Source organism: Python bivittatus, unplaced genomic scaffold (assembly GCF_059951505.1).
Source record: "Python bivittatus isolate LINGU-HERP-01145 unplaced genomic scaffold, Pbiv_v1 ctg000610_np1212, whole genome shotgun sequence".
Classification (NCBI taxonomy): domain Eukaryota; kingdom Metazoa; phylum Chordata; class Lepidosauria; order Squamata; family Pythonidae; genus Python; species Python bivittatus.
The window spans coordinates 14,532,439-14,559,732 of NW_028277088.1; the positions used below are offsets into that span (position 1 = coordinate 14,532,439).

General features: G+C 38.6%; 1 protein-coding gene across 1 annotated transcript in view; it reads right to left on the reverse strand.

The window, feature by feature from the left end:
- CCDC7 (coiled-coil domain containing 7) overlaps positions 1 to 27,294 on the reverse strand; it is a 224,060-nt gene that overhangs the window by 148,363 nt on the left and 48,403 nt on the right. Inside the window, exons 13-17 of the mRNA XM_088150109.1 lie at positions 18,052 to 18,152; positions 15,038 to 15,113; positions 14,485 to 14,550; positions 10,644 to 10,997; positions 7,873 to 7,937 (exon numbers count right to left, since the gene is read on the reverse strand). Of these exons, the coding sequence (XP_088006235.1) occupies positions 7,873 to 7,937; positions 10,644 to 10,997; positions 14,485 to 14,550; positions 15,038 to 15,113; positions 18,052 to 18,152 (662 nt within the window). The remainder of the gene's footprint in view (positions 1 to 7,872; positions 7,938 to 10,643; positions 10,998 to 14,484; positions 14,551 to 15,037; positions 15,114 to 18,051; positions 18,153 to 27,294) is intronic.

Here is a 27,294-nt window from a genome sequence, read left to right on the forward strand (position 1 = left end):
AGATTTTCAGGAATTCTTTTAGGACCTAAAGAGCAATCCGGGATTAATTTTAATAGATTATTCTGTGAGTGTTATTAACAACTATAATTGTGCTAAAACAAATTGGAATGGAATACTTTTCCAACAAATACCATTTATAGAAAAGTTGTTTCGTTTTCTTCTTTTGCTGGGATCTACCATAAAATGTTTCCTTTGTTTTGATTGACAAAACATTCCTATTAGGGAATACTCTAAAGGAGAAATATCACCTGAAGCCCCGCAGTATAGATTATACAATATTCCCAGGTCTAAATAGAAACTCATAGTGCTGCACAGTTTTGCTTGGTGAAAGATCAAGGGGAGGTATTCTCACTCTTGCAAAACTCCAGAATATTTGGAATTGAGCTTTTATTGCTCTGCAGTTGGGGCAGGGGAGCAAACACCTTTCTTGTGTGCATGAGCCTTTGAGTCAATCTTGATTCCTGGTAACTACATGGACAAGTCCATGTAATTTTCTTGGCAACATATTTCAGAATAGATTTGCAATTGCCTTCTTCCTAAGGCTGAGAGAGAGTGACTGGATCAAAGTCATCCAGCTGGCTTTGTGCCTAAGGCAGGACTAGAAATGTATAGACTCTTGATTTCTAGCCCAGTGACTTTAACCACTACACCAAATTGGCTCTTGGACACCATATAGCTTCCTTATATAGTAAGAGAGGAGAAACATGAAACTACAAAGCACACACTTTACCCAACTCTTCTCCCTTTCAGAATAATATAAGCTGTTATATAAGCTCTGGCAGTCTGATTTTGTCCTTTATTTTTTCTTTCTTTCAGTCAACATCCTCCACATTTCACAGGTACCAGAAGCCACAGTTTCAGACTCTATTTTTTTAAAGAATAATTTTAATTTACAAATAATGTACTTCTGTATATCTGGAAAGTTCAATGAGTATGCAAAAATGCTACTTGATTTTTCAGCAGTGATTTTTCACTTCCAAACTGAAAGGCACAGGGTTAAACAGGTAAGTACAGTTTGGTATTAGAAAAAATGATAAATATGACCAGAAAAAAATCATGCAGTAAGTTGAGCTATATTAGGAAACCATAATGCCGTACTGAAGAATATTCAATTTCTCACATTCACGTTCATCCATCAAGAGACACTATGGCCACTGGCTTTTTTCAAACTTCACCAACAAATCAACGTGGCAATCCATACCTCTCCCCAAAATTTTATCTGCTATAAGGGTGAACAGTTGGGTGTATAATAACATCTGTAATTATGCTATCAGTTATACTGTGTCAGATATATGCAATATTACTAATAAATGTTTTACAAACAAGTTACAATGTTCATAAAGAATTCCGTCTGTTCAACATACAAGGTTGGGCACACCAAGCACGACATCACTTGAAACAACTCCACTGAACAGCAGTGTTCTGAATTATCTTTAATGGCCATCACTACACTATAAAAACTCTAACATGAACTTTAATCTGTTTCATCAGTCTTCATTTGTATTTATCCCATTGTTACCCAAAGCTTTATTGCTTCAACTTCCTCATATAGTCAAGGAATACAGGTAGTCCTCGCTTAACAACCACAGTTGAAACCAGGAACAACATGGTTGTTAAGCGAGACATCATGTGACCATGACAGACTTATGACCTCACTTCCATTGCAGTCGTTAAGCGAATCATCTGCAGTCAAGTGGAACATCCCGTGACCACGACTTGGGATTTTACTGCTTGCTTCTCCATTGACTCTCCTTGTCAGAAGCCAGCTATGACGCACACAAATGACAGTCATGTGACCGCAGGACACTGCAATGGTCCTAAACACCTATCAGTTGTGAAGTGCCTGAATCTCAATCATGTGACTGTGGGGACATTGCAACAGTCGTAAGTATGAGGACTGGCCATAAAGTTACTTTTTCAGCGCCATTTTAACTTTGAATAGTTGCCAAACAGGACAGTTGTTAAGCAAGGACTACCTGAATATACTTGAGAGAAATTATATTGATGATAATCTCTATTCAGATCATGTTCTACATATTGACTTTAGTAGGAACACCAGTCATATCAATTGGAAATCCCTTAGAAGCCATCAAGAAATACTGGATTGATCAATCTCCAAGACCAGACTGGTCTTCTAATTCTGCATAGGCTTAGAGTTAGACTCTAAAATATATGATGTCATGATTTGTCTGTGACAGTGGAATAAATAAATTCCATCTAAATTTATCCAGCAGAAATTACCACACCTAAAGGATGATCTGTTGATACATAAGCACAATAAAAGCCCAATATTGGTCCTATCAGAATGAAGTCCTTGATGCTGATGTCCCCAGAATCTGAAGTCTGGGAATTGTAACACTAAATCATAATAACAACACTAAATCATAATAAACAATTGAGATTTTAAAAAATGTTAGCAGCATGCTACTGTATACTAATAGAACCAGTTTGGTGTAGTAATTAAGGTGCTGAACTAGAAATCGTGAGACCATGAGTTTTAGCTCTCTCTTAGGCATGAAAGCCAGCTGGAGGCCAGTTATTCTCTCTCTGCAACCCTTTACAGGGTTGTTGTAGTGGGGAAAATAGGATGCAGCCTGGAGTTCTACAAAATAAAGGCAGGATATAAATCTAATAGATACATAGAGCTCACATGCTGTTTCAACTCTCCAGAACCAGAAACAAACACTCAGAATCAAGATCTTACCAGGAAGTACATATCTCAAGGGAAGAACAGAATTGTTTGAGAGGCCCAAACAATTCTCTGCACTCTGACATCAAGCCCACGTTTATTTTTAACTAAAAATCAGGAAGACACCACTGAGAAAAACAAATTTCCCAATTTATAACCCAAGCGTCTGTTAGCAGGTATTACATCTGAAACTTAGAAGATAGTTATTTTTTTACATACCACCTTAATCTAGAGCAATCTCAATGTTGATCTACTGTGTGTTAAACTATTACAGGCTGAGAGAAATACCAGAAGTAAAGTCAGCACTGAATTGATGCTGCTCCTTTCATCTGGTCCATATGACCCTGACTCTGCTTCAGTGTTGGTATTTTACATTTTATTTCCCCAGTGCAGTTGTTCATTGTTTTTCTTGTTCATTGTTATAACATGCTTTCAATCCTTTCTGCATGCCACTTAAGGTCATTTGCAATTTACAGCTGGCCTTATAAATCAGTAAACAAATAGTCTGACCCGTTTTCTTTCACTTGACAATCTGACATTACAGTCCTCTCTGCCTTCGCCCATTAACAAACTGCTATTCCATGCCATCTCATCACTACCCCAAAAGCTAATGCTGAAATTCAACATCACTGACTAAAAAATATAGCCCAATGGAGACTTATAATGAAGTTAATCACATTTCTACCATCCCTTTTCTTCTTGAAAAATTCAGCTGATGTTACCTTATACCAGTATTTCCCAAAATAACCGGAGTTTTCACTATTTTAGGATTTATATTACATATTTTATCAATTTCCCACCACAAAACGATGGGAAATTGTGCCATTAATTTTCAGTAATCATGCAAAAACAGGATTTACACCACAGGTTGCTCATTCCTGTTTTAAGGTTTGGATTTTCCTAAATCCTCTAACTGCTTGAAAAAGAAATCCTAAATCTTCACTTGTCCAACAGAAAGCAGCAAAGAGAAATGCTGGTAGGCAGCATGTGGAATATACTTTTCTAGGGTCTAGAGTTCTAGCTGACAGTTTTGTATTGTTCCTCTTTGTTATTCTGATGTAGCAATAAGAATGAAGAACTACTTTTGAACAACTGTGTTACTTACTAACATAAGGTAACGCAGTTGTGCATGTAAGTCCATGTTTTGTTAATGGAACAAGGATCCACAGATTAGAAGAAGACCTATTTGAAAGCTGCCAATTTTTAAAAAAGAATATGCCTGTGATCTATCTAAATAGGTGCATTATCATATCAGAACCGCTCTAAGTTCACAAAAGGACAGTTCAGAGCAGAATTCATTGTGAAGGCGAACACTAGCTTAATGTAAAAATATACTGCATAATGAAAGAGGCAGTAATCTTCAGTGCCATTGCACTATAAAAAATTGCTTTAGAAATCATTCATAGTAACTTGCATTAGAAACACTAACTTTTGAATAAATCTTTGCCAAGGAGAGATTGAGATATTGCTCAGCAATAATAGATACTTCAAATCTATAACCAAATCTGTAACTGAGCTAGGTCTAGCAATGTACTGTCCTTAACACTATTAAGTCATAGATACTTAAAGAACAATAATTACTCAAACATCTTAAACTACCCATTAATACACTAGAGAGCTTCTCATACTAATTAAAATGGGGAAGGGTAGAGAAGAAGTTGATAACTACTATTTCCAAATAAAATGAAAGTTGATAACTATTATTCCGCTACCTGGAAAAGGAAAGCGGCCAAGGCCTTGGACAAGATCGCACCCATGCAACCTCTCTTGACCCATTGAACCCAACACTCCCCGTGGTTTACGGAGGAGGGTTTTGAAAAGGGTTAAAAGAAGTCTAGAGTGCTGCTGGAGGAAAACGAGGACCGAACCCAATGGAACACAAGCTAGAGCCACTATTAGGGCCTACCTTGTGGCAGTAAGAGCGGCAAAACGTCAATATTTCTCCGCTCTTATTGCATCTGCAGAATGCTGCCCGGTGGCCCTGTTCAAGATCACCCGATCTCTTTTGGGAAAGGGGGGCTCAGTAGCCCATTTACAGGGCTGTGCAGAGGAGTCTTCTGGGCATCTGGAGGATAAAATCACTCGGATCCAGTTCCAGTTGGATACCAAGCGTGAGGCATGGTCTATAGAGATGCCCAAGGTACATCCTTACCCTGTTATCTGAGAACAGTTTGATCCTGTTGCACCTGAGGAAGTGGACAGGGCCCTCTGGATGGTCAATGCCACCACCTGTCAACTAGATCCACGTCCCTCCTAGCTGGTTAAAGCTTCCCAGGAGGTGACATGTGGGTGGGTCCAGGCAATGGTGAATTCACCTTTGAGGGAGGGGGTGTTTCCACCTGCCTTTAAGGAGGTGCTGGTGCACCCCCTCCTCAAGGAGCCATCACTGGATCCCACCATACTGAACAATTTTCATCCAGTCTCCCACCTCCCCTTTTTAGGGAAGGTGGTTGAGAAGGTTGGAGCTCCAGAGGATCCTGGAGGAAATGGACCCTTTCTGTTTCTCTGGACCCTCCGTTTTCTCTGGACCCTTTTCAGTCAGGTTTCAGGCCCAGATACAGGATGGAAATGGCATTGGTCGCACTCATAGATGATCTCTGGCGGGAGTGGGATGGGGGTAGTGCATCCATCCTTGCTCTTCTTGACCTCTCAGTGACTTTCGATACCATCGATCATGGTATCCTTTTGGGTCAATTTGGGGAGTTGGGAGTGGGCGGCATAGTTTTGCACTGGTTCTCTTCCTTCCTCCAAGGCCAATCCCAATTGGTGTTGATTGGGGGCGAGAGGTCCAGCTCGCAGCCCCTCCTTTGTGGGGTGCCCCAGGGTTCCGTACTCTCTCCACTCCTTTTTAACATCTACATAAAACCACTGGGTGAGATCATCCATCATCATGGGATGAGGTATCATCAATATGCTAATAATACCCAGTTATACATCTCCATCCCAGGCGAGGTGAGTGAAGCCGTGACCACCCTTTTGCGGTGCCTGGAGGCTGTGGGGGTCTGGATGGGGTGCAACAGGCTTCAGCTGAACCCTGGTAAGAGGCCATTCTGTATCCAAGGATTTACCGTCTTTGGTTTTGGATGGGGTTGCACTGCCCTGGACGGACCTGGTGCGTAATCTGGGGGTCCTCCTGGACTTATGATTCCTGCTCGAGGAGCAAGTGGCAGTCGTGGCCAGGAGAGCCTTTGTCCACCTTCATGTGGTACGCCAGTTACGCCCCTTCCTGGATCAGGAGGCTCTCTGGTCAGTTGCTCATGCTCTGGTCATCTCTAGGCTAGACTATTGCAATGTGCTCTACATGGGGCTACCTTTGAAGAGTATCTGGAAGCTACAACTGGTCCAAAATGCAGCCGTGCGGATAATTTTGAGTGCCCCAAGAACGGTGCATATAACACCTTTACTATGCGAGCTGCACAGGGTCCCAGTCTGCTTCTGAGTCCAATTGAAAGTGTTGGTTATCACCCTTAAAGCCCTACATGGCATGGGTCCAGGTTACCTGAGGGACCGTCTTCCCCCGTCACATCAACCCGTCCCACCCGGTCAGGCAGAGAGGGCATGTTGCGGGTCCCGTCAGCAAGAGAATGTCAGCTGGTGGGGACCAGGAGGAGAGCCTTCTCTGCCATTGCTCCCACCCTTTGGAACATTTTCCCCCCAGAGGTACAGCAGGCCCCTACCCTACCAGCCTTCCAGAAAAAATTTAAGACCTGGCTCTGCCAGCTTGCATGGGGGGATAACAACTCTACCCAATCCTGGGGGTGGTTAGCGCCTCGATGACGCTCCCTGAGTGATCGCCAATTATTTTGGATCTTTTTATTTTGTATTTATTATTGTAATTTTATCATTTTAATTGACTTTAATTGTTTTGTAAACCGCCCAGTCATTTAACGAGATGGGTGGTGACAAATTCGATAAATAAAATAAATAAAAATTATTTCAAAATAAAATAAAATAACAAAGTTGTATAAAAAAAATTGCCAAAATCTCAGACATAAAATGTTAAATTCATACTGTATATATATAATATATAATGTCCCCAAATCTAAAAATATTATCTATCTATACTTCAGTAAAAATTAGCAGGATAATTAAATATTTTTAAAGCTTTTGAGTCATTACAAAATCTTTTTGATTTTTTTTTTTTTTTAGTATTTTGAGTGGTAATATATTTAATGAAAGTATTTGCTGATTAATCTAAGTTTGGACCTTGTACATTGGCAGCCTCTAAAACTCCTAAATTATTGGGCATTTATAGAAGTTTTTGGCAGAGTCCAGATCTGCTATTCAGCTATTTAAGCAACTGAAGAATAGGATTGCTAAGAATTGATAACCTACAAGAACTTTGGAATAAAGAGTCTGAACACACTACCTAAACAAATCAGTGGTCTTGTATTTTAACATCAGGCATACCTTATGAGCTTGTGATAAATTCATCAAAAACAATTTTTCACGTTATTGGACATTCCAGCAGTTTTTAAGAAATGTTGTCTGTCATATTTTTTATACCTGAGTGTAATAAATTTGAAGTAACTTTCATACCCATGATTTGAATTTGCATTTTGTCCCATTTTGGTTTAATATCTGTACTTTTATCATTATGTATTGAGAAGAGAATTAATATTTAAATATGTGAATGTATTGCTTAACTACAGTAAGTACTGAAAAATTGAAACTTGTCACTCTATGAGGAATTCTGGGCATATCACTCTTGGGTGTAGTAAAGAAGATAATAATAATGTGCAGCTGGAAAGAAGCTACAACCTCAGGGATAAAATTCTGGCTTAAACAAATGTGTACACTTTCAGCCTTTAAAATTATCTTTCACAGATATAATGGAAAGACTGAGCAACATGACTCTGTGGTCAAAGTTTGATTTGTTGTTCAAAATAAGTATTAAAGGAACTTAATTAGGGAATATTTTTGCCTCTGGTATCAAAATATACTTGGCAGTCCCTGATGAAAAACATTTCAAATAACAGGGAAAAAGCACTCTAATTATTAAATAGTATACCAGATAAGAGCTATACATGTATACTGTAGTGACTAAATTATATACGATATTTCTTAGGCATGAGGCAAAAACTTAGTTACTACTGGAAATGATTCTAAAGCAGTTGTCCACTATTTAAAGTCATGATACTTCATGATACTATTTTACTACCTTATCAACTTTAAATACTTACCCCTTTGTACGTCGTTTCTTCATTTCGGAAGATTCCTTGAGTTTTGACACACCTTTGGAATCAACCTTTGAAAAAAATATAATCAATTTATACATATCTGCATACAAGGAGTTTGGAAAATCTCCTTTATCTTAATATATCATATCTACTTATGAACTATCATCAATTACTCATCCAAATAAATATTGTAAGATGATCTTTAAATTTCATTTTGGTAAAGAATATTAATTCTGAATCCTATAGTACTGATTATTTATGAACAAATTAATATAAGATGCCTCCATTTGAATGCTGTTAAGGATTCAGCTTTCTCCCCTATTTAAATGTTTTTAGAACATAATACATCAAATTATTCAATGTTATAAATGAATTTAAAAGTTTGATTTTCAGATATTTGAAAGAAGGATTTCTTTTCTTCCTTCTTCTTAATAAGAAGAGGTTATTAAAGAAGAGGTTAGGAGAGTAATACCTTCTTGTACACTACCTAGAGTTGCTTGGATAAAGGGAGATGGGTGGCTAATAAACTGAGTAAATACAGTGGGGCAAAAAAGTATTTAGTCAGCCACCAATTGTGCAAGTTCTCCCACTTAAAAAGATGAGAGAGGCCTGTAATTTTCATCATAGGTATACCTCAACTATGAGAGACAAAATGGGGGAAAAAATCCAGAAAATCACATTGTCTGATTTTTAAAGAATTTATTTGCAAATCATGGTGGAAAATAAGTATTTGGTCAATATCAAAAGTTCATTTCAATACTTTGTTATATATCTTTTGTTGGCAATGACAAAGGTCAAACATTTTCTGTTAAGTCTTCACAAGGTTTTCACACACTGTTGCTGGTATTTTGGCCCATTCCTCCATGCAGATCTCCTCTAGAACAGTGATGCTTTGGGGCTGTCGCTGGGCAACACGGACTTTCAACTCCCTCCAAAGGTTTTCCATGGGGTTGAGATCTGGAGACTGGCTAGGCCACTCCAGGACCTTGAAATGCTTCTTACGAAGCCACTCCTTCATTGCCTGGGTGGTGTGTTTGGGATCATTGTCATGCTGAAAGACCCAGCCACGTTTCATCTTCAATGCCCTTGCTGATGGAAGGAGGTGTTCACTCAAAATCTCACGATACATGGCCCCATTCATTCTTTCCTTTACACGGATCAGTCGTCCTGGTCCCTTTGCAGAAAAACAGCCCCAAAGCATGATGTTTCCACCCCCATGCTTCACAGTAAGTATGGTGTTCTTTGGATGCAACTCAGCATTCTCTCTCCTCCAAACACGACGAGTTGAGTTTAGACCAAAACGTTCTACTTGGTTTCATCTGACCATATGACATTCTCCCAATCCTCTTTTGGATCATCCAAAGGCTCTCTAGCAAACTTCAGACAGGCCCGGACATGTACTGGCTTAAGCAGGGGGACACGTCTGGCACTGCAGGATTTGAGTCCCTGGCAGCGTAGTGTGTTACTGATGGTAGCCTTTGTTACTTTGGTCCCAGCTGTCTGCAGGTTATTCACTAGGTCCCCCTGTGTGGTTCTGGGATTTTTGCTCACCATTCTTGTGATCATTTGGACCCCACAGGGTGAGATCTTGCATGGAGCCCCAGATCGAGGGAGATTATCAGTGGTCTTGTATGTCCTCCATTTTCTAATTATTGCTCCCACAGTTGATTTCTTCACACCAAGCTGCTTGCCTATTGCAGATTCAGTCTTCCCAGCCTGGTGCAGGTCTACAATTTTGTTTCTGGTGTCCTTCCACAGCTCTTTGGTCTTGGCCATAGTGGAGTTTGGAATGTGACTGTTTGAGGTTGTGGACAGGTGTCTTTTATACTGATAGCAAGGTCAAACAGGTGCCATTACTACAGGTAACGAGTGGAGGACAGAGGAGCCTCTTAAAGACATAGTTACAGGTCTGTGAGAGCCAGACATCTTGCTTTTTTGTAGGTGACCAAATACTTATTTTCCACCATGATTTGCAAATAAATTCTTTAAAAATCAGACAATGTGATTTTCTGGATTTTTCCTCATTTTGTCTCTCATAGTTGAGGTATACCTATGATGAAAATTACAGGCCTCTCTCATCTTTTTAAGTGGGAGAACTTGCACAATTGGTGGCTGACTAAATACTTTTTTGCCCCACTGTACATAAATAATATCAATAGGCTAAGAATCTGTGGTCTTTTCCCCAAAAGATGTCCATAATCTTGGAGACCAAAATCTCCTGGTTTAGTTTGTTAATGCCTAACAATACAAGCAGGTACCAAAAATATACTCTTCAAACTAAAAGAGGCACAGTGAATGCCCATTGGGAGTACTATATAATTGACACTTTTGGAAGGCCATGAAGGCTACTTAGATTGGAGAGGCCACATGGTGCAAATAACCCATGGAAATAAATCTTGTAAGCAGAAAAAAAGCTGTAACTAGAGAAGATAAGAAGGAAAACTATAAAAGGAAGATAAAAATATCTGAATTTTCCAATAAATTTAGTTAGTGCAAGCCTAGATATCTATTATTTTGATATGATTTCAGCTTCCAAAGCATGAATACCCATAAAAGTACAAACCATTATATAGGAAAAATTTTACATCACTTCTTACACACAACATCTGTATGTAAATACTGATATTTAATACTAATATTCTTTATTAATATAAATAAAATGTTATTTGAAGTACATTATTTCGGTACTGTAAAAACTACTTTCTTATGTGCTCTAAATTCATTCATTCAAAAATAAACTTAATCACAACAATAACAGCAACAACACTGCTTACCATCTCAGCTTTTATTTTCTTTGATTCTTCCATTTTTTTTTCAGTGTCTTCAGATTGGGAAGTCTGTTTTGGAACCTTTTCCATAACACCAGCTGGTCCTTTTTGTTTAACCAGTTCCTGGCTTTTTTGTGAAAGTACTTCACTAGTTTTTCCTGTGTCAGCTCTTTGCGATTTTGGGATTGTTTTTTCTGTTCCATTAATAGAGATTTCTCTTAAATCATCTCCTTTAACTTTCCCTTTTGACATTTTCTTGCCTTTCTTTGGTACCTCTTCCTCAACTGCTGAAGTAGGGAATTGCCAGTCTGGAATAGTTGGAGGTATTTCAGCAAGCTGAATCTTTGCCTTCTCAACTTCCTGCATTTTTAAAAAATTAAGTAGAATACATAACATTTCCTAACAACTTCATCAGGTTTCATAGTCCTTAAACTTGAAATTCTCAATACAGCATCCACAAAATGTGATGGCAATGACAGAGACATAATCCTCTCCTTCATGCTAAATCATATTGATTTTTTTTTTTAATAGCGTATTTTGCTTTTTACCTCTTGTTCCTTGCTGGGCCTTTGCTGCCAGATTTTCTTCTATTCTGATTGAATAATTAAGGATTGTCACTGCCTCCCTACCTTCTACCCAGAAGGAAAACAAAGAGCTGCATCCCAGATGACACTGGCCTCTCAGCACTATGGACCAAAATCCTCTCTATGCAAAGTTCACAAGTCCATCTTCTTCCAACCATCAGTTTTTCAGATAACACAGAGGGAAAGCTTCAGAGCCGCTGAAAGGTGGAACACCAAGCACATGTTCTCATCTCTTTGAGTCTCATTGCCACATACAAGGGACAAGATGAACACTCCCCAGCAAACTTCACAATAGCCTCAGGAACTTCCACCAACAATGGTGGAGTTCTCCAGACTTATGGTCTTGGGGAACTTTAATCTCCCTTCTCTGGGTGTGTGGCCTGAGGCAGCTCAGGAGTTCATAGCTACCATGACAGCCATGGGCCTATTCCAGGTCATCAATGGTCCAACATGGAACAATGCATATCACTGGCACTCAACAAGAGACCAAGAAAACTGGACATGGGTTAGAGCGGCTATTAAGGCCTACCTTGTGGTGGTAAGGGTGGTGAAGCAACAATACTTCTCTGCCCTTATTGTGTCTGCAGATAGCCATCCAGCGGCCTTGTTTCAGATGACACATGCCGTCTTGGGTAAGGGGTCTTGGAGATCCCCCTACAGGACCATGCAGAAGAATTTGCTCAGCATCTGTCAGACAGTCACTCAAATTCGTTCTCAGTGGATGCTGGCTTTGTTGCAGGTCCCGGGGAGATGCCCAAGGTGGAGTCTTGCCCTTTGTCTGGGAACGGTTTGAATCTGTTGGGCCTGAGGAAGTGGACAGGGTCCTTATGACTATGAGCTCAGCCACCTACTCTTTGGACCCATGCCCCCCCGGCTAACTAAAGTTGCATGGTGTCATGGCCAAGGACTCGGACTCTGAAAAAGCTGCTCCAGCTGAACCTGTGGAATGTCATCCTCAGGAGACACCAAGCCAGGAATCACCTGAGGCTGATCAAACATAGGCACCATCAGAATAGCTGGAGCACTCAGATGACAAGGCACGGCCCGCAAGCTCTCAGACACAGCGAGTAGAGCGCAGAGCAGAACAAAGACACTCAATGAGGCTCCTTGCCAAGCAGGGGAGTAACTAACCTAATTAAAGTTATCTGGCTGCAGCCTGATTTAAGAGGCAGCCCTGACCCATGTTTCTCTATTGGAAACAATCATCTTATCTCCTGCTCCAGAGTGTCATTCCTGTGAATCTTGCTCATGAAACTCTGACCTTTGGACTGGCTGACAAACCTGACTTGGCTCTCTGAACTTCTGACTGGATTTTGACTTCTCTTCTCCTCTTGTTGAAAACTAAACTACCCAGCCAAGAGACTTTGTTTGATTTACATTCCTTCACTTGTCTGCCATTATCTGCTCAGCCTTGAGTAAATTGCTTTTCTCATCTAGCAACTGTGTGTGCATGCGTAAGTTTGAGACCTGAAACAGGACACCCAGGGGGTGTCGTGTGGGTAGATTCCAGCAATGGTGAATTCTTCCTTGGGTAAGGGGATTGTTCCTCCACCTCTGGTTCACCCCCTCCTCAAGAAACCATCACTGGATCCCACCATAATGGAAAACTTTCATCCAGTATCTAACCTCCCCTTTTGGGGGAAGGTGGTTGAGAAGGTGGTCACGCAGCAGCTTCAAAGGATCTGGATGAAGCAGATTATCTGGACCCCTTTCAGTCAGGATTCAAGCCTGGGTATAGGACAGAAACAGCATTGGTTGTGCTTTTAGATGATCTCTGGTGACAGCAGGATGAAGGTTGTGTATCCAGCCTTGCTCTACGACCTCTCAGCGGCCTTCAATACCATCAACCATGGTATCCTTCCAGATCAGCTCTGGGGTTTGGGGGTGGGCAGCACAGTATTTTCTCTGGGATCAATACCAGAGATCCTGCCCCTGGCCCCTACTGTGTGGGGTGCTGCAGGGATCGGTGCTCTCTCTTCTCCTATTTAACATCTATATGAAGCTGCTAGGTGAGATCATCTGTTGCCATAGGAAACATCAGTATGCTGATGATACTCAATTATATATCTCCACACCTGGTGAATTGAGTGATGCTATTGATGTCCTATCCCAGTGCCTAGGGGCTGTGGGGGCCTGGATGGGGAACAACAAGCTTTGGCTGAACTCTGGCAAAACTAAATGGCTTTGGTTTTTAGGACCTTGTTTCTGGGACTTTGCCATCTAAGATACTGGATGGGGTTACACTGCCCCAGAACCAGTGCAAAACCTGGGGGTCCTCCTGGACTTGCAACTCGTGCTCAAGGAGCAGGTAGCAGTCATGGCTAGGAGCACTTTTGTACAGCTTCATGTTGTGCACCAGCTGCACCAATTTCTGGATTAGGAGGGTGTACTCGTGCCCTAGTCACTTTCTGAGTAGACTACTGTAATAAGATATACATGGGGCTGCCCCTGAAGAGTATTCATAAGCTTTAGCTGGTGCAAAATGTGGTGGTGTGCTCCAATGCACCTCTGCTCCACTAGCTGCATTGGTTGCTAATTTGCTTCCAAGTCCAATCCAAAGTGCCGTTTTTGACCTTTAAAGTCCTTCAGGGCATGGGGCCAGGTTATTTGAGGGACTGCCTCTTCCTGATTACATCTGCCTGTCCCATCAGGTCCAGTAGAAGAGGTATATTGTGGGTCCCATCTGTTAAGGAGTTACATTTGGCAGGACCCAGGAGATGGGCCTTTTCTGCCATGGCACCCACCCTGTGGAACATCATTTCCCCGAGGTGAGACTGGTCCCATCCTTGGCAGTCTTCCAGAAGTCCCTCAAAACACGGTTGTGTCAAGAGGCTTGGGGATCCCAAGGAACTGGAGAATTGTTGAGATGGCTACACTGTTTGTAATATTGAAGATGCTAACTTTTAGTCTTTTTTAACAATGTTGATGTTTTTTTATTATAGAATGTTTTAATGTTTCTCATCATGAACATCTATCACTCCAACTTACAGCTCAGAAGGATTCCAAAGACCTGCCAAATCGTCTCCAGTCCATCACAAAATCCACAAGCCATGACTAACATATTTTGCCAATTCCTATAGTCAGTCTTCCTAACTAGTCATAAGAATCAAGCCATGCCATGAAATAGCAGGGAAATAATGAGAGCTGAATTTCATATACTGATTTGAGTAAATTTTCATTTGACAATACAACTTAATATACGAGACCTAAACATGTGAATACATCTCTGACTAAAGGGACCAGAAGATTCTCCCCCAAAATACCTGTAATGCTTTCTGTAGCTTCTCTTCAAGCATTTTCTTCTCTTCCTGAAGTGACTGAATGTCTTCCTGCAATGTCAATATCAATTTACATTTATATTTAAATATTTAATTTATATTCAGATTGTAAATTTAAAGATTTGCCTTGCCCCTCCCTATTATAAAGATATATAAAAATTCACCAATACATCCCAGAGAATATAAATCAATTGGAGTGGGTTACCAACCAGTTGCTTTCTGAATTTTTAAAATCATATTTATCTGATATAAAATCAGAAAAAGTTGACTGAATGAATAAGCCCTCCTTCTGTGCTTCCAGTAATATGGTAATTAACCCATCTTTCTAAAACAATTTCTACCTGGGTCTTGGATTCTGTGTCCATTTTTCTTATTCTGAACTCACTACATTATTTTTCTTAAATGGCCTTAAAAATAATCTGATTAACAGAAACAGAACAAAATAATATTATAAAACTTAATGTCATACTTTTATATAGATTTTAAAGGAGATAGTGTGTCTACAAACAAAACATTTATTCACATATTTGTTCTTTACCTGAGCTTTAGTTAAATCTTCTTTCATTTTCAGATGTTCTCTCTGCTTTACAGAAACAGACTCTGGTTTCTGTGCCCTGTTATAAGAAAACACATTACAAATTAATAATTAGACCATCATGGCATAGCAACTAGACTACTTAAAGCTCAGAAGGAAATCACAGCTCACATAGTAATTTCTCAGTTTTCCTAGCATAAAAATACAAAAATGTCTTCAGATTATGCTTACCTAGAATGTGGCTTATATGGTTTGAACTTAGCGTATCATTTGAACCCAGGCATTATAGTTGGTAAACCATAGTTCATAGCTTTGCACATGTAAAACCCAATCTGTGTGTATTTTTTCTTCAAGATAAAAGCTGATTTGAATAAAGTGCAAAACGCTTTTCAAAATACAGACTACATTCTGTAACAGATTTTTAAAATGTTGTTCGGTATAGCTAATGCAAAACAGTCAAAACATAAAGTGCTGCTTGTTAACATATTTAAATCACTCAGAAATAATCAAGTGTATTTGCGAGTGCACATATTTACATTTAGAGAGAGACAGAAAGAGAAAGCTACAAAGCAACTAAGCTGTAGTTAGCAGAGGCCTAACTACAGCTTAGCAATTGTCATCCAGACAAGTATTTTCAGGAAATATTCTGAAATGTCTAATTTAATGCAGGGACTCTCAAAGGCCCACTGTCACATGCTTACAACTTGAAGCAGAGACTTATACATAATTCTGTGCTCAGAATAGACTTGCTAAATTAAGAACCCTCCTCCAAATGTGTGGAAATACTATTTTAGATTAAGAAGCCTTTTTGCTTTTCCATAAGATGAGTTGTGTTACAACACAAACAAAGGAGAAGATGTGACCTTATTTATTTTTTACACCTTTCAGTGCTTTTTAATGATACTGGCCATAGTATCAAGTCCTTTACAGCAGCTCACAACCAATAAAGCACGATTCTCATAAATTCTGAGCAGGCATGTTTATTGCAAGAAAAAAAGGGAGGGTCATAGAATCTTGAATACATGTATCTTACCAATAGAAGAGAATATGTGTAGCTCAGGGTTCAACTGTGGAATCCTTGGGGTTCTCTGAGCTTGGTTGTTTTCTTGCAAACTTTTCGTTACCTGGCTTGGTAATGTCTTCAGAGCTACAATGGACATTGGCATGCCCTGTCAATGTTGGTGGGGGTGTGGGTTTTGTTTTTTCCTCTGGTAGTTCCTTGATTAGGGTATTGTTTACTGCTTGATTGTATGTCTGGTGATAATCTTGGTGTTAATCTCTGCTTATCTGGGTGATGACTGCTGGTGAGGAGATGTTCTGGTCTTTTGTTTTCCTTTTTATTGTCTCTTTTGAATAGTGTGTAGATGTTGTTTATCTCTATGTGCCTGTTGATGGCTGCCTTGTCTGAATACCAAGCTTCCAGGAATTCCCTCACAATTTTGGATTTAGCTTCGTCTAAGATGCTGACAGTTTCCCAGTTGAAACTATGGTTAAGTCTGTCCATGTGTTGTGATTAAGGCGTTTTCATCATGTCTTCTGACTGCTAGTTGGTGTTCATGGATGCGCTCTGCAAGCCTGCTGCCTGTCTGTCCTACATAAATTGTCAACATCTTAGATCAAGCTAAATCCAAAAATAGAAATTAGAAATAGAAAACAAAATTTGAAATACAAAATATAAAGAAAAGGAAAAGAAAAAGTGAAGTAACGTAAAAGAAGAAAAGGTATGAAAAATAGATAGCTTCCAATCTATCTCTGATCTTAGAAATAATAAGACTATCATAAGTGCTAGTTTTTAATACATTAAATAAGAATAATTCTTTGTCTAATATATCCCATTACATTTATAATCTAATCTTCAAATCCCCATGTAAGCTTCACCCCACCTGCATTTTGCAAATAGTCCATCAATGGTTTCCATTCTTTAAGGTAGTAATTGTTTGAGTTTTCTTTTAATAAGCAAGTCAGTTTGTCATTTTCTGCCATGTCCATCAGTTTTAACAACCATTCTTATATTGTTGGTAGTGTCTGGGTTTTCCAAAATTGTGCATAAAGAAGTCTTGCTGCGGTAATCATGTATTGAGTAATTCTAATAAGATGTTTTCCTATTTGAAAGTCCATTATTCCCAACAGGAATAATTCTGGTTTAAATAGAATCTGTGTTTGTAGTATGCTCTGCATCAACATTTGTATTTGAATCCAAAATTTCTTTGCAATTTTGCATGTCCACCACATATGTGGTAGAATGACCCCTCTTGTTGATTACATTTCCAACAAACGTTGGAAACTGTCCCATACATATTTGATAGTCTTTGGGGTGTCATATACCATCGGTACATCATTTTATAGAAATTTTCTTTCAAAGTATAACACAGAGTAAATTTTAATCCTTTAGACCGCATATTTTCCCATTCCTGCATATGTATATTATGACCAATATTTTTTGCCCATTTAATCATGCATTCTTTAACTTGTTCTTCAACCATTTTTTCTCTCAACAATAATTTGTACATTTTTGCTATTAAATGTTCATCTGTTTCACATAATTGGATTTCAAATTCCGATTTATTCTGTTCAAATCCAAATTCCTTTTTATCAATTTTAAATTTTTCTTTATATTGCATATAGGAAAGCCATTGAAAGGTATATCCTTCTGAAACCAATTGTTCTTTTGATTTAATTTTGTATTCTCTTTGTTCTTTTTCTAATAAATCTTCTCAGAGTGCTTTCATCATCCGAATTTCAGTGGACAGCAACATGAGGCCTCAGGTATTGAATTCCCTTGTTACTCTTAATTATAACTTCTATAATATTAACAGTGGCACACAGTATTCAGATAACTTCAATAAAATAACAAATAAATAAGAATTATATCATCTCATGCCAAATTATAAAGATATAATTGTTATTTTAAATTAATAAAAATACAATTTTCCGTAGTGTTCTGAACTTTTTAGCACATTTTAGCACATTTGTTTTAAAATTAATTAGCCTATATATTCTTTTTTTTTCCCCCTTACCCTTCGGTCTTTTCTGAAGAAATTTGTGGTTTCTCTTCAATTTTCATTTTTTCCAGTTTAGGTAGCATTTTTTTCCTTGAATCTGTCATCCTTTTTTCTTGCTGTCAATAAACATTCAAGAAAGTTAAGCAACAGTTCTGTATTATACAGATTCTTATACAGTCTTGCATTTGGTAGTACACGTATGAAATGATAGTATAACTGTTCCAAATAAGTCTGTTAAAATGAGTAGATCTCACCTTTCACTTTGATAATATCCCCACAGAGGTTACCTAAATTAGATAACAATCAGTTCCAATTATTATTCACAATTCTCAGAAACAGAAGGCCAGGTCAAATTTGGCCTAACAGGCAGATACCCAACTTCACCAATTGTGGACTCAGGGAAAAACGCAGGGCAGGACCATCTCGGTGAACTCCCCTTGGCCATAAAGGGCCACTGAAAGGATTAATACCACTTTGGTCTATTATTGCTATTGTTATTGCTGAAGCTTTATCCCCAAGCTGTACATCCAGCCTTGGCTCTCCCACTTGTTTGCCACTCCTGCTGGCAGCAATTCTACAGAGACCAGCACTAGCAGTCCCAGGATGACAAGTAAGCTCCCATGAAGAGTTAACTCCATGCATCTCATCAGGGGATCCAGACAGGGCACACTTTTTCTAGAGGGAACACATAGTCTTACTTCCAGTTGTTAAATTAATGACTGGCTACTACAAATCGGGAGGGGAGGGGAAGGGAGGAGTGGAGGGGAGAGGAGAGAGGGAGTCAGGAAAGACAGGCAAGAAAAGCCAGAATATCATGGCTCATAGTATAATGCTCTTTTTTCCCAGTATAGGCCATTTATCACAGCCACAAAGCAATTTCAGTTCCTACAACTGACTGGAACCCACACAAAAATGGATCAAAATATTGCCCAGAATGCTCAGTTAAAACAATACTACATAAATCAACATATTATTCAAGAATGGTACATTTTCACAAGGAATGGATTTATATTTTATTAATTTTAAAGCTTGTGCTTTGTCTCCTAAAAAGAGACTGGAGCAAGGTATGCTGGAATCATAGTACATAACAAACATGGAATAAAGCACATCACAACCAAGATATTTAGAATTATTAAGGCTATTCCACGTCAGACAAAAAAAACCAAAACCCTAGGAAAGGGCAAATGCCTTCATTATCTCTAGTAACTGTTGCATACAGTAATACCTCGGTTCACAAACGCTTCTGTTCATGAACAATTTGGTTCGCAAACACAGCGTTCACAAATTTTGCTTCCGTTCGTGAACTCCGTATCGGGTTACAAACACGACCCACGGCCATCTTCCCTGCTCTGACACGTGGTCGTGGCTTCCTCTAGGCGAGATCGCGTTCACAGACAGATGCTTGCTGTGAAGCTTTTTGGTGTTGCCTCAAGCAAGGTTAGTGTTCTCTCTCTTCATACTGTACTGTACTGTGCTTTGTTTCATATTTTTGTGGTTAAAAAAAAATACATATGGTTCAGAACGGATTAACCTTATTTACACTGAACCTTATGGGAAAATTTGATTCGGTTGGCGACCAATTCAGCTCACGACCAGAATCATGGAACAAATTAAGTTCGTGAACCGAGGTACCACTGTATTCCCAAATATATGAGAGTACAGTATGAACCATAAGGATTTACAGGAATAAACAATACATGAATTAAAATACAAGAAAGGATAAAGCAATTTAGTACGCCATTTTTATGATGCAAAATATGTAATTTGGACTTAAAGGAATACTGAACATTTTCATTGCTTATTTTAACAAATGAATGCAATTGTAATTATTTTCTTCCATCCTTTCTGAACAGGAAGACATAGTTGTGATCCCCCAATCTTTTGATGACCAAATCTCTTGTGTGTGCTTTTTTTAAAAAAAAAACTTTTTAATATGACTGTTGTTTGACATGATTATTGTTTTATACTTTTTTTGCTGTATGCACCCAGAGACACTTCTTGTGAGATGGGCAGCCATATAAATTTGATAAATAAATAAATAATACTGTATTTACAAGGCAGCTCAAAATCAATTCATATGACAATTAGGCACAGTTATTTAACAACATACTGGACAAAACTAGTACAGCACAGATACTCTTACAAGATTAAATCAGCAGTAATCCTTCATCAAACATTCTTAATGAACCAAAAGGGGGTGCCAAAACTGTTTTTGTTCCTATCAGTAACTTTCCACCTAGCTGCATGAAATAGCTAAGATGGTGTTCAGTCTTTTAGCTTTCCTAGAACAAAAGCGCCATTTTGCTCCCAGAATTAGTAGACAATTAGATAATTGTCGTTGTGACTTCTATGCATTCTACCCGAAATTAGTAACTTGACAAGGGCCTGAGGATAGGAGGAAAGAAAACAACCACCTACAAACAGAGCAAGAAAGCAAACAAAGAACAAAGCAATCTAAGGAATTTAATCTTGGATGTGTGAAGTCAAATAAGTGGCCTAATTTGAAATAAGACCAGTCCAGGAACTGGCCACTAGGTGAAAATTGCGCAGCAAACATGATTTACTTTGTCAAGCAACGACCAGTGAGGCACAGCTGAGATAGAAAGGTGAAAAGCTTTCACCTTTTAGATAGAAAGCTAAAAAGAAGGATTGGACAGGAAATTGGTGAGGAAAAAACAAATATATATGCAAAATCTGAAGCTGCAATTCATCTCCTCCTCCCTCAGACTCCTTGATTACTTGCTTGGTAAGTAATCCTTTTGGTGGCAAAAGGAAGACTATTTGACTATAAGTGAGATATGATAGTTATGTAATATCAAATACACAAATCTGAATTTGTAGTTCATGACAACTTAAGGAAATATATCATTCTCATCAGCACATAAAAACAGTTAAACAGCAATAAACCACACGAAGTCCCTCCCTGTTCTCAAACTTATGTCTCAAGCTATCTTTAGAGACCGTTTAGTGCTGGAGAGAAAAAATGCTAACTGCTTAATCTTATTAATTTTGGAATGAGGCTATCAACCATTTTGGGCTTTTTAGAGAGAAGGTAAGACATGTATAATAATTATTATTTATTAAAATTGCTACATTCTTCCTTTTTGAACCGAGTCAACATTTCATAAAAATAGAATATTAATCAACTTGCTGCAGTGTAATATAGCTCTACTGCCCCAGAGGGCAGGATCAAAACCAATAGTTAAAACTACAAGGAAGGAGGTTCAGGCTTAGACATTGGAAGAACATCCTGATTGTATGAGCTGCCAGCCAGTGGAACAGGCTATCATGTGCCATGGTGAGTTCTTCTCCACAAGAGATCTTCAAACAGAGGCTGGATTTCACATGTCAGAAGTGCTCCAGTGGATCCTGCACTGAACTCAGGATTGGACTAGATGACCGCTATAGACTCTTCCACTCTATGATTCTACTGGGTTATTGTTGCTTTTAGTCAAGCAAGCATGTCTATGAACTAGCATTGTTACCTGACTGCCTTGGAATGCCTGTATATGTTGTATTCTTTAAAAAAAAATGATTAAACCTACTTTGCACATAATTCAGGGCAGTGTACATCATCAATAACAGTAAAAATCAGTAGGGACTACATAATAAAATAAAATGTTAAAAATCACAATGCAAAATAACAACATAGATACACATAAGTTACCCAGCAGGTCACCCACTCCCACACTCAACATCTGGGGAAAAAACCCAGATGTTTAAAAGCAGGCAAGCTAACTGACTATTGGGGTAGGAGATGCTATATGTTGTAATTCTTGCAAGCCAAGAAGTTTCAGTAAATCAATTAGCAAAAAACCTTACTCCTGACTGTAGTGTCTTTTGTTTAGTGGAAAAGAAACAAGAGTTATGAGGAAGATGGGATCATAAAAAAAGAAAAAGAAAAACTTTCAAGCCTCACCTTATTTCTGAAGGAGAAGGACCAGTAAAAGCTAAAATCAAAAATGAAGAAACAGGAAAGGAATTAAGCAGAACCAGTTGTGATATATAAAGACAAATAGGAAAAGAGCACAGCAGGATGAATGTGTTTATTGTTCCACAGATGACTGGGTGTTAGCCACAAAAAGACTTAAACAATTATTTGAGGTAAATGAGATGCTGAAAAAAAATGCCTGTTTTCCTGAATGCTTTGGGAGACAAAGGATATAACCTATTAAGAAGATTAACTGCCCTACAAAAGTCCTTGCAATTCAGCTTTGCAGAATTAGTAAAAATAATGGAGGAGCATTTGGCACCAAAGCAATTATTGATTGGAGAGCAAGTTTCATTAGTGCAAGAAGAAAGAGGGAGGGTCCACTACAGCTTAACCAGCTGAACTTAAAGATGCCTAAACAATGAAAATTGGGTGAAAAACTAAATGATGTACTGAGAGATTAGCTAGTCTGTGGAATTAGAGAGGAAACATTCAAAAGAGACTCTTAACATAGGCAAATGTATCATTTATGAGAGCATTTGAAATTGCTATCTTCATGAAAATTCCTGCTAGCAAAAGTATAGTATACAGCTATAGTCAAAAGTAAAAGCAAGTGTGATTAAGCTTGCACACAAACAGAAAGTAATAAGTCAAAATGAACTGTGTATTGTTGTGACAGAGGTTCACACACACTACCTTTTAAAGAAGAAACCTGCAGAAAACACAGTTAAGGTGAGACATATTCAAAGAGCCTGCAGCTCAAGGATTTGCAAAAGATAAGTAACCCAACCATTACTTTAAAAAGGAGTGCAATGGTGTATGCTATAGATGAAGACTCTAATAATGAAATTGAAACAGGGATAGCTATCCTGGAAATCTAAAACGTAAAACATGAAATAAGATTAGCAGTATATATATACCAGTATACCAGAAATAAATGGCAAAACCGTATCAATGCAACTGGATACTAGTTCTGCTAAACCAGTTACACTATAATGCACATTTCAGTACCATTTCAAAGATGCTGAACTAAATCTACCAGAAATACAATTAAAAACTTACACTGGGAAAAGATTACTCCCAGTGGAGTGATACATTTAACTGTAAAATACAATAATAAGCAAGGTACACTGGACCTATATGTTGTGAAAATGTGTGGACCAGCACTCTGGCATCATGGTTGGCCAAAGAAGCTGCTGCTGGCTTAGAGTGCCATCAAAAGCCTGCATGCTATACTTCCTATCATGAAGACCACTGAGATTAAGTTGAAAACAATATGGGATAATGCTGTGTAGAAGAATTTAGCTCTGGCCTTGAGAAGGAAGGAAAGAGGGAATAGTTGCTTGACTCTGAGAAAATAGAAAGCATGAAAAAGAGACTCAGAACAGCCGCACCTTGACTTTGTTGGACACGTTTTCAAGATTCTGCTAATAAGCTCCACAATAGTAAAGTAACATTCCTGGAATCTCTGCCATGATTGTTCCTTGACTTTGCCTAACTTGTTTGGCTGTCATGGTGTGCCTATGTTCAAATATGACACTGGCACACTCAAGCATATCAGAGGTAAAATAATATTACAAGAAAATGCCACAAGTACATATAGTTCCATATGCCATACAAAAGAAGGTAGAAACTGAACTTACTAGTAGAAGCTAAGGAAATTATGCCCTTAAAGTGTGACAAATGTGAATTCTTTAAATCTAGTAGTACATATTGCAATCACACCACTGACACATAAGGCCTATACAAGTATGCAAAACAAATTTAAGCAGTTGGGAATGCCCAAACATATTAGTCATGTCACAGCAGCTATTCCTTTTAGATTCATCAATTAATTATTACAGATCATGGCCAAATTTAGCCACCATGCTTCAGCTCTTGAATACTTTACTACAAGTAGGGAGGGCGTGGCAGCAAACAAAACAGTGCAAAGAAACTTTCGCAAAAGCAAAGAAAATGATGATATCAAACACAGCAGTCACATATTATAACCCTCACTTACTTGTAGATTGGCTTATCATAACTTTTCATATGGCATCCTCATGGCTATGATGCATGTCATGAAAGATGGTAATAAATGCCATATAGATTGCATATCATGCTCGCTTACAGTTACAAAGAAAAAGTATGTATAAATAGAAAAGGAAGTTCAACTTGGTTTGGGAAGTTGAGCATTTCAACCAGTATTTGTTGAAAAAGGGAGTTTACTTTCACCACTGATAATCAGCTAGTACTGTGAATCTTCAATCCATAAAAAAGGGATTCTGCTTGTAGCAACTGCTCAAATTCAACGTTGTGCTTTGTTCCTTGGAGCGCACAGGTAAAAATAGAATTTAAAAGAACACCCAATCACAAAAATGTGGACAAACTGTCTCATTTACTTCTACAGGATAAACAATTCTGAAAAATCCACATTAGACAGATTTCACAACATGTTTTCTCTCACAGACTGAGAGTCTTCCTATCACAGAAGAGATGTTTCAAACAGTAATTAAGAGAGACCCAAAAGAGTCTCAAGTCTACACAGCAAATAGCTTATGGAGTTTTATCAGTGCTCTAATGAATACACAACTCACAGCTACTGTATTATGTGGGGACTGAGAGTCATAATTCTGTCAAAGCTGAAAGTTCAGTTGTTGGCAGAGTTACATGCTGGAGATCTTGTGATAGATGTTTGTTTGGTGGCCAGAAACAGAACACCAAATTGAACAGTTTGCAAATAACTTGCTCAGGTTGCCAATATGACCAAAAGATGACTAGAATAGCAACACTTCAGCCATGGGAATGGCACCCATGGCACCCTCTTGATTAGTCTAACAATCTCAGTGACAGAACTCAGAACACACAATTTTCCAAACTCACTCTTAATCCAACACCTAGCCTAACCTATTTCTATATCACCACAATCACACATTTCTTAGCATTTTACAAATGAAATAATAAGAACAATAAACTGTAAACATCATAAGAACTCTCATAAAACTTCAGTAAAATTTAAAATAGTCCTTTGCCAATGGGATAGAAAGCAAAGCACAGGTGCTAGTCTCCAATGGCCTGAAAAGTCCAGAAAAGTCATCTTGAGTAACCAGAAACCAGATGACTTCCAGAAAAGTCATCTTGAGTAACCTTTCCAAAAAGGGGCTGAAGTGGGAGCTAGTCTGATTTCAGGAGAAAGCATATTTTAGAGGATTGGGGCAGTAACAGAAAACCACTGCTTTGAAATCCGTACACCCCACCCCCCCTTTCCAAACTGAAGAAACCAGAACATTCCCTCAATAAGCCAGTCAGAGTCAACTTAAAGGAAAAAATCCAGTAGATATCCTGGGCCCTTACCATACAGATTTTCTAGATTAAAATCAGCATCTTGCACTGTCCTTGGAAGCCTACTGGAAGCCAATGCACCACTTTCAAAATAGGTATTATATTGCTGGATTGACTTGTACCCATCAGTGTGCAGGCTGCTGCATTTTGTACTAACTGCAGCTTCTGCACAGTATTCAAGAGCAGCTTAAATATAGTACATTGCAATATTCCAATCGAGAGGTAATTGGGAGCAAGCGGTACTGGCAACAGTCACTCATGACCCATTACCTCTTCATTAGAATATTGCAACGTGCTGTATTTGGAGTTGCTCTTGAACACCATGCAGAAGAGCCACAACTGATGCACCACCCAAAATTAGGCAAAGGTACCATGATCATGGCTTCCCCTGCTTATTTAAATAGAGATGTGAATCTAGGAGCAATCTCAAATTATAGATTTGCTCCTTCAGGGAGAATGCAACCCCCTCCAAAGCCAATAGGGGAGCTACCTACCCATCACATGGTTGTTGGACAACCACTCAATTTTGTAAGGATTCACCTTCAATTTGTTTCATCCTGTCCAGACCCTTACGGCATCCAAACATCAGGTAAGGACTTCCACAATAATTTTTGTCTGGATTCTAGCTGAGACATATAACTGGTATCATTGGTATAGAAATCATATCTCACACAAAACTAATGTTCTCCCTGAGCAGCTCCACGTAGGTATTAAAGAGTGTGGATGAGAGAACAAAGCACTGGGACTCAGAAAGGAGCAAAACCACTACAAAACAATGCCCCCAATTCCCATTCTTATAACCCATTCAGAAGGATTCCATAATCAATAGTATGAAAAACACCTGAGAAAACCAACAGGATCTGCTGCCTTTTAGTTTTTCTGTCTTTCTTCAGCAATTTTCAGTGTAGTCACAGATAGCCATTTTGCTTCCTTTGCTCTTTGCATTTTAGGATATTTTTGCTTGTTCTATCACATGGTCAGAGTTCTTCAATATATCAAATCTAATCCATTAAGTCACATAATCATATAGAATACTGCTGAGGACATATCTTATTCATCTGATCATTTTGTTTTAATTTAAATTGTGATTTTGTGAAAAGTTCATGATCTGAGTCATAATCAGTGTGGCTTATAGCATATATCTTCTTCCACCAATCTTACATATGACTCTACACGTGGCCATCACCAAATGGACAACAGAAAAGTCAAACTGACTACATATTCTGCGAGTAAAGATGGAGAAGCTGTGTTCAGTCAAGAAAAATCAGATTTGCTGATGATTCCACTTCGATGGCTACAGGCAAAAAAGACTTAGGAAAATCTGTTGAAGGTAGAAGAAGGGAGTAAAAAAGCTAATCTGCTCCTCAGTATAATAAACTAAGGTTATGTCAATCAGCAATGCCAATCACTGCAAATAAATGGAGAAGCTGTTGAACAAATTTTATAGGGAAGGTGACTGTAGCCATAAAATAAAGGTATGTCTGCTACTTGAGAGAAAGACAGTAACAGACAAAATATTTAAGAGCAAAGGTGTTACACTACCAACAAAGGTATGCACAATCAAGGCAATAGTTTTGTAAAATATGGCTGTAAATGCTAAACTTCAGAAAGGCTGAACCAAAAATAAATAATCCTTTTGAATTTTGAAAAACAAATCATTCAATACTAGATGAAGCAAAACCAGACTGCTCACTGGAAGTACTAACAACGAGGCTAACTACCAAGAGAAGAGAATATGTGTAGCTCAGGGTTGAATTGTGGAGTCCTTGGGGTTCTCTGAGTTTGATTGTTTTCTTGCAAACGTTTCATTACCCGGCTAGGTAATATCTTTGGTGCTAGAATGGAATGGTGTTTGCTCTCTGTTTATATACAGTGGCATGCCCTGCCAGTGTTGCTGGGGGTGGGGATTTTGTTTTGTTTTATTTTTTCCTTTCTGGTAGTTCCTTGATTAGGGTATTGTTTACTAACTATTAACTATTTTGGACACTGATGTGAAGGAAAGAATC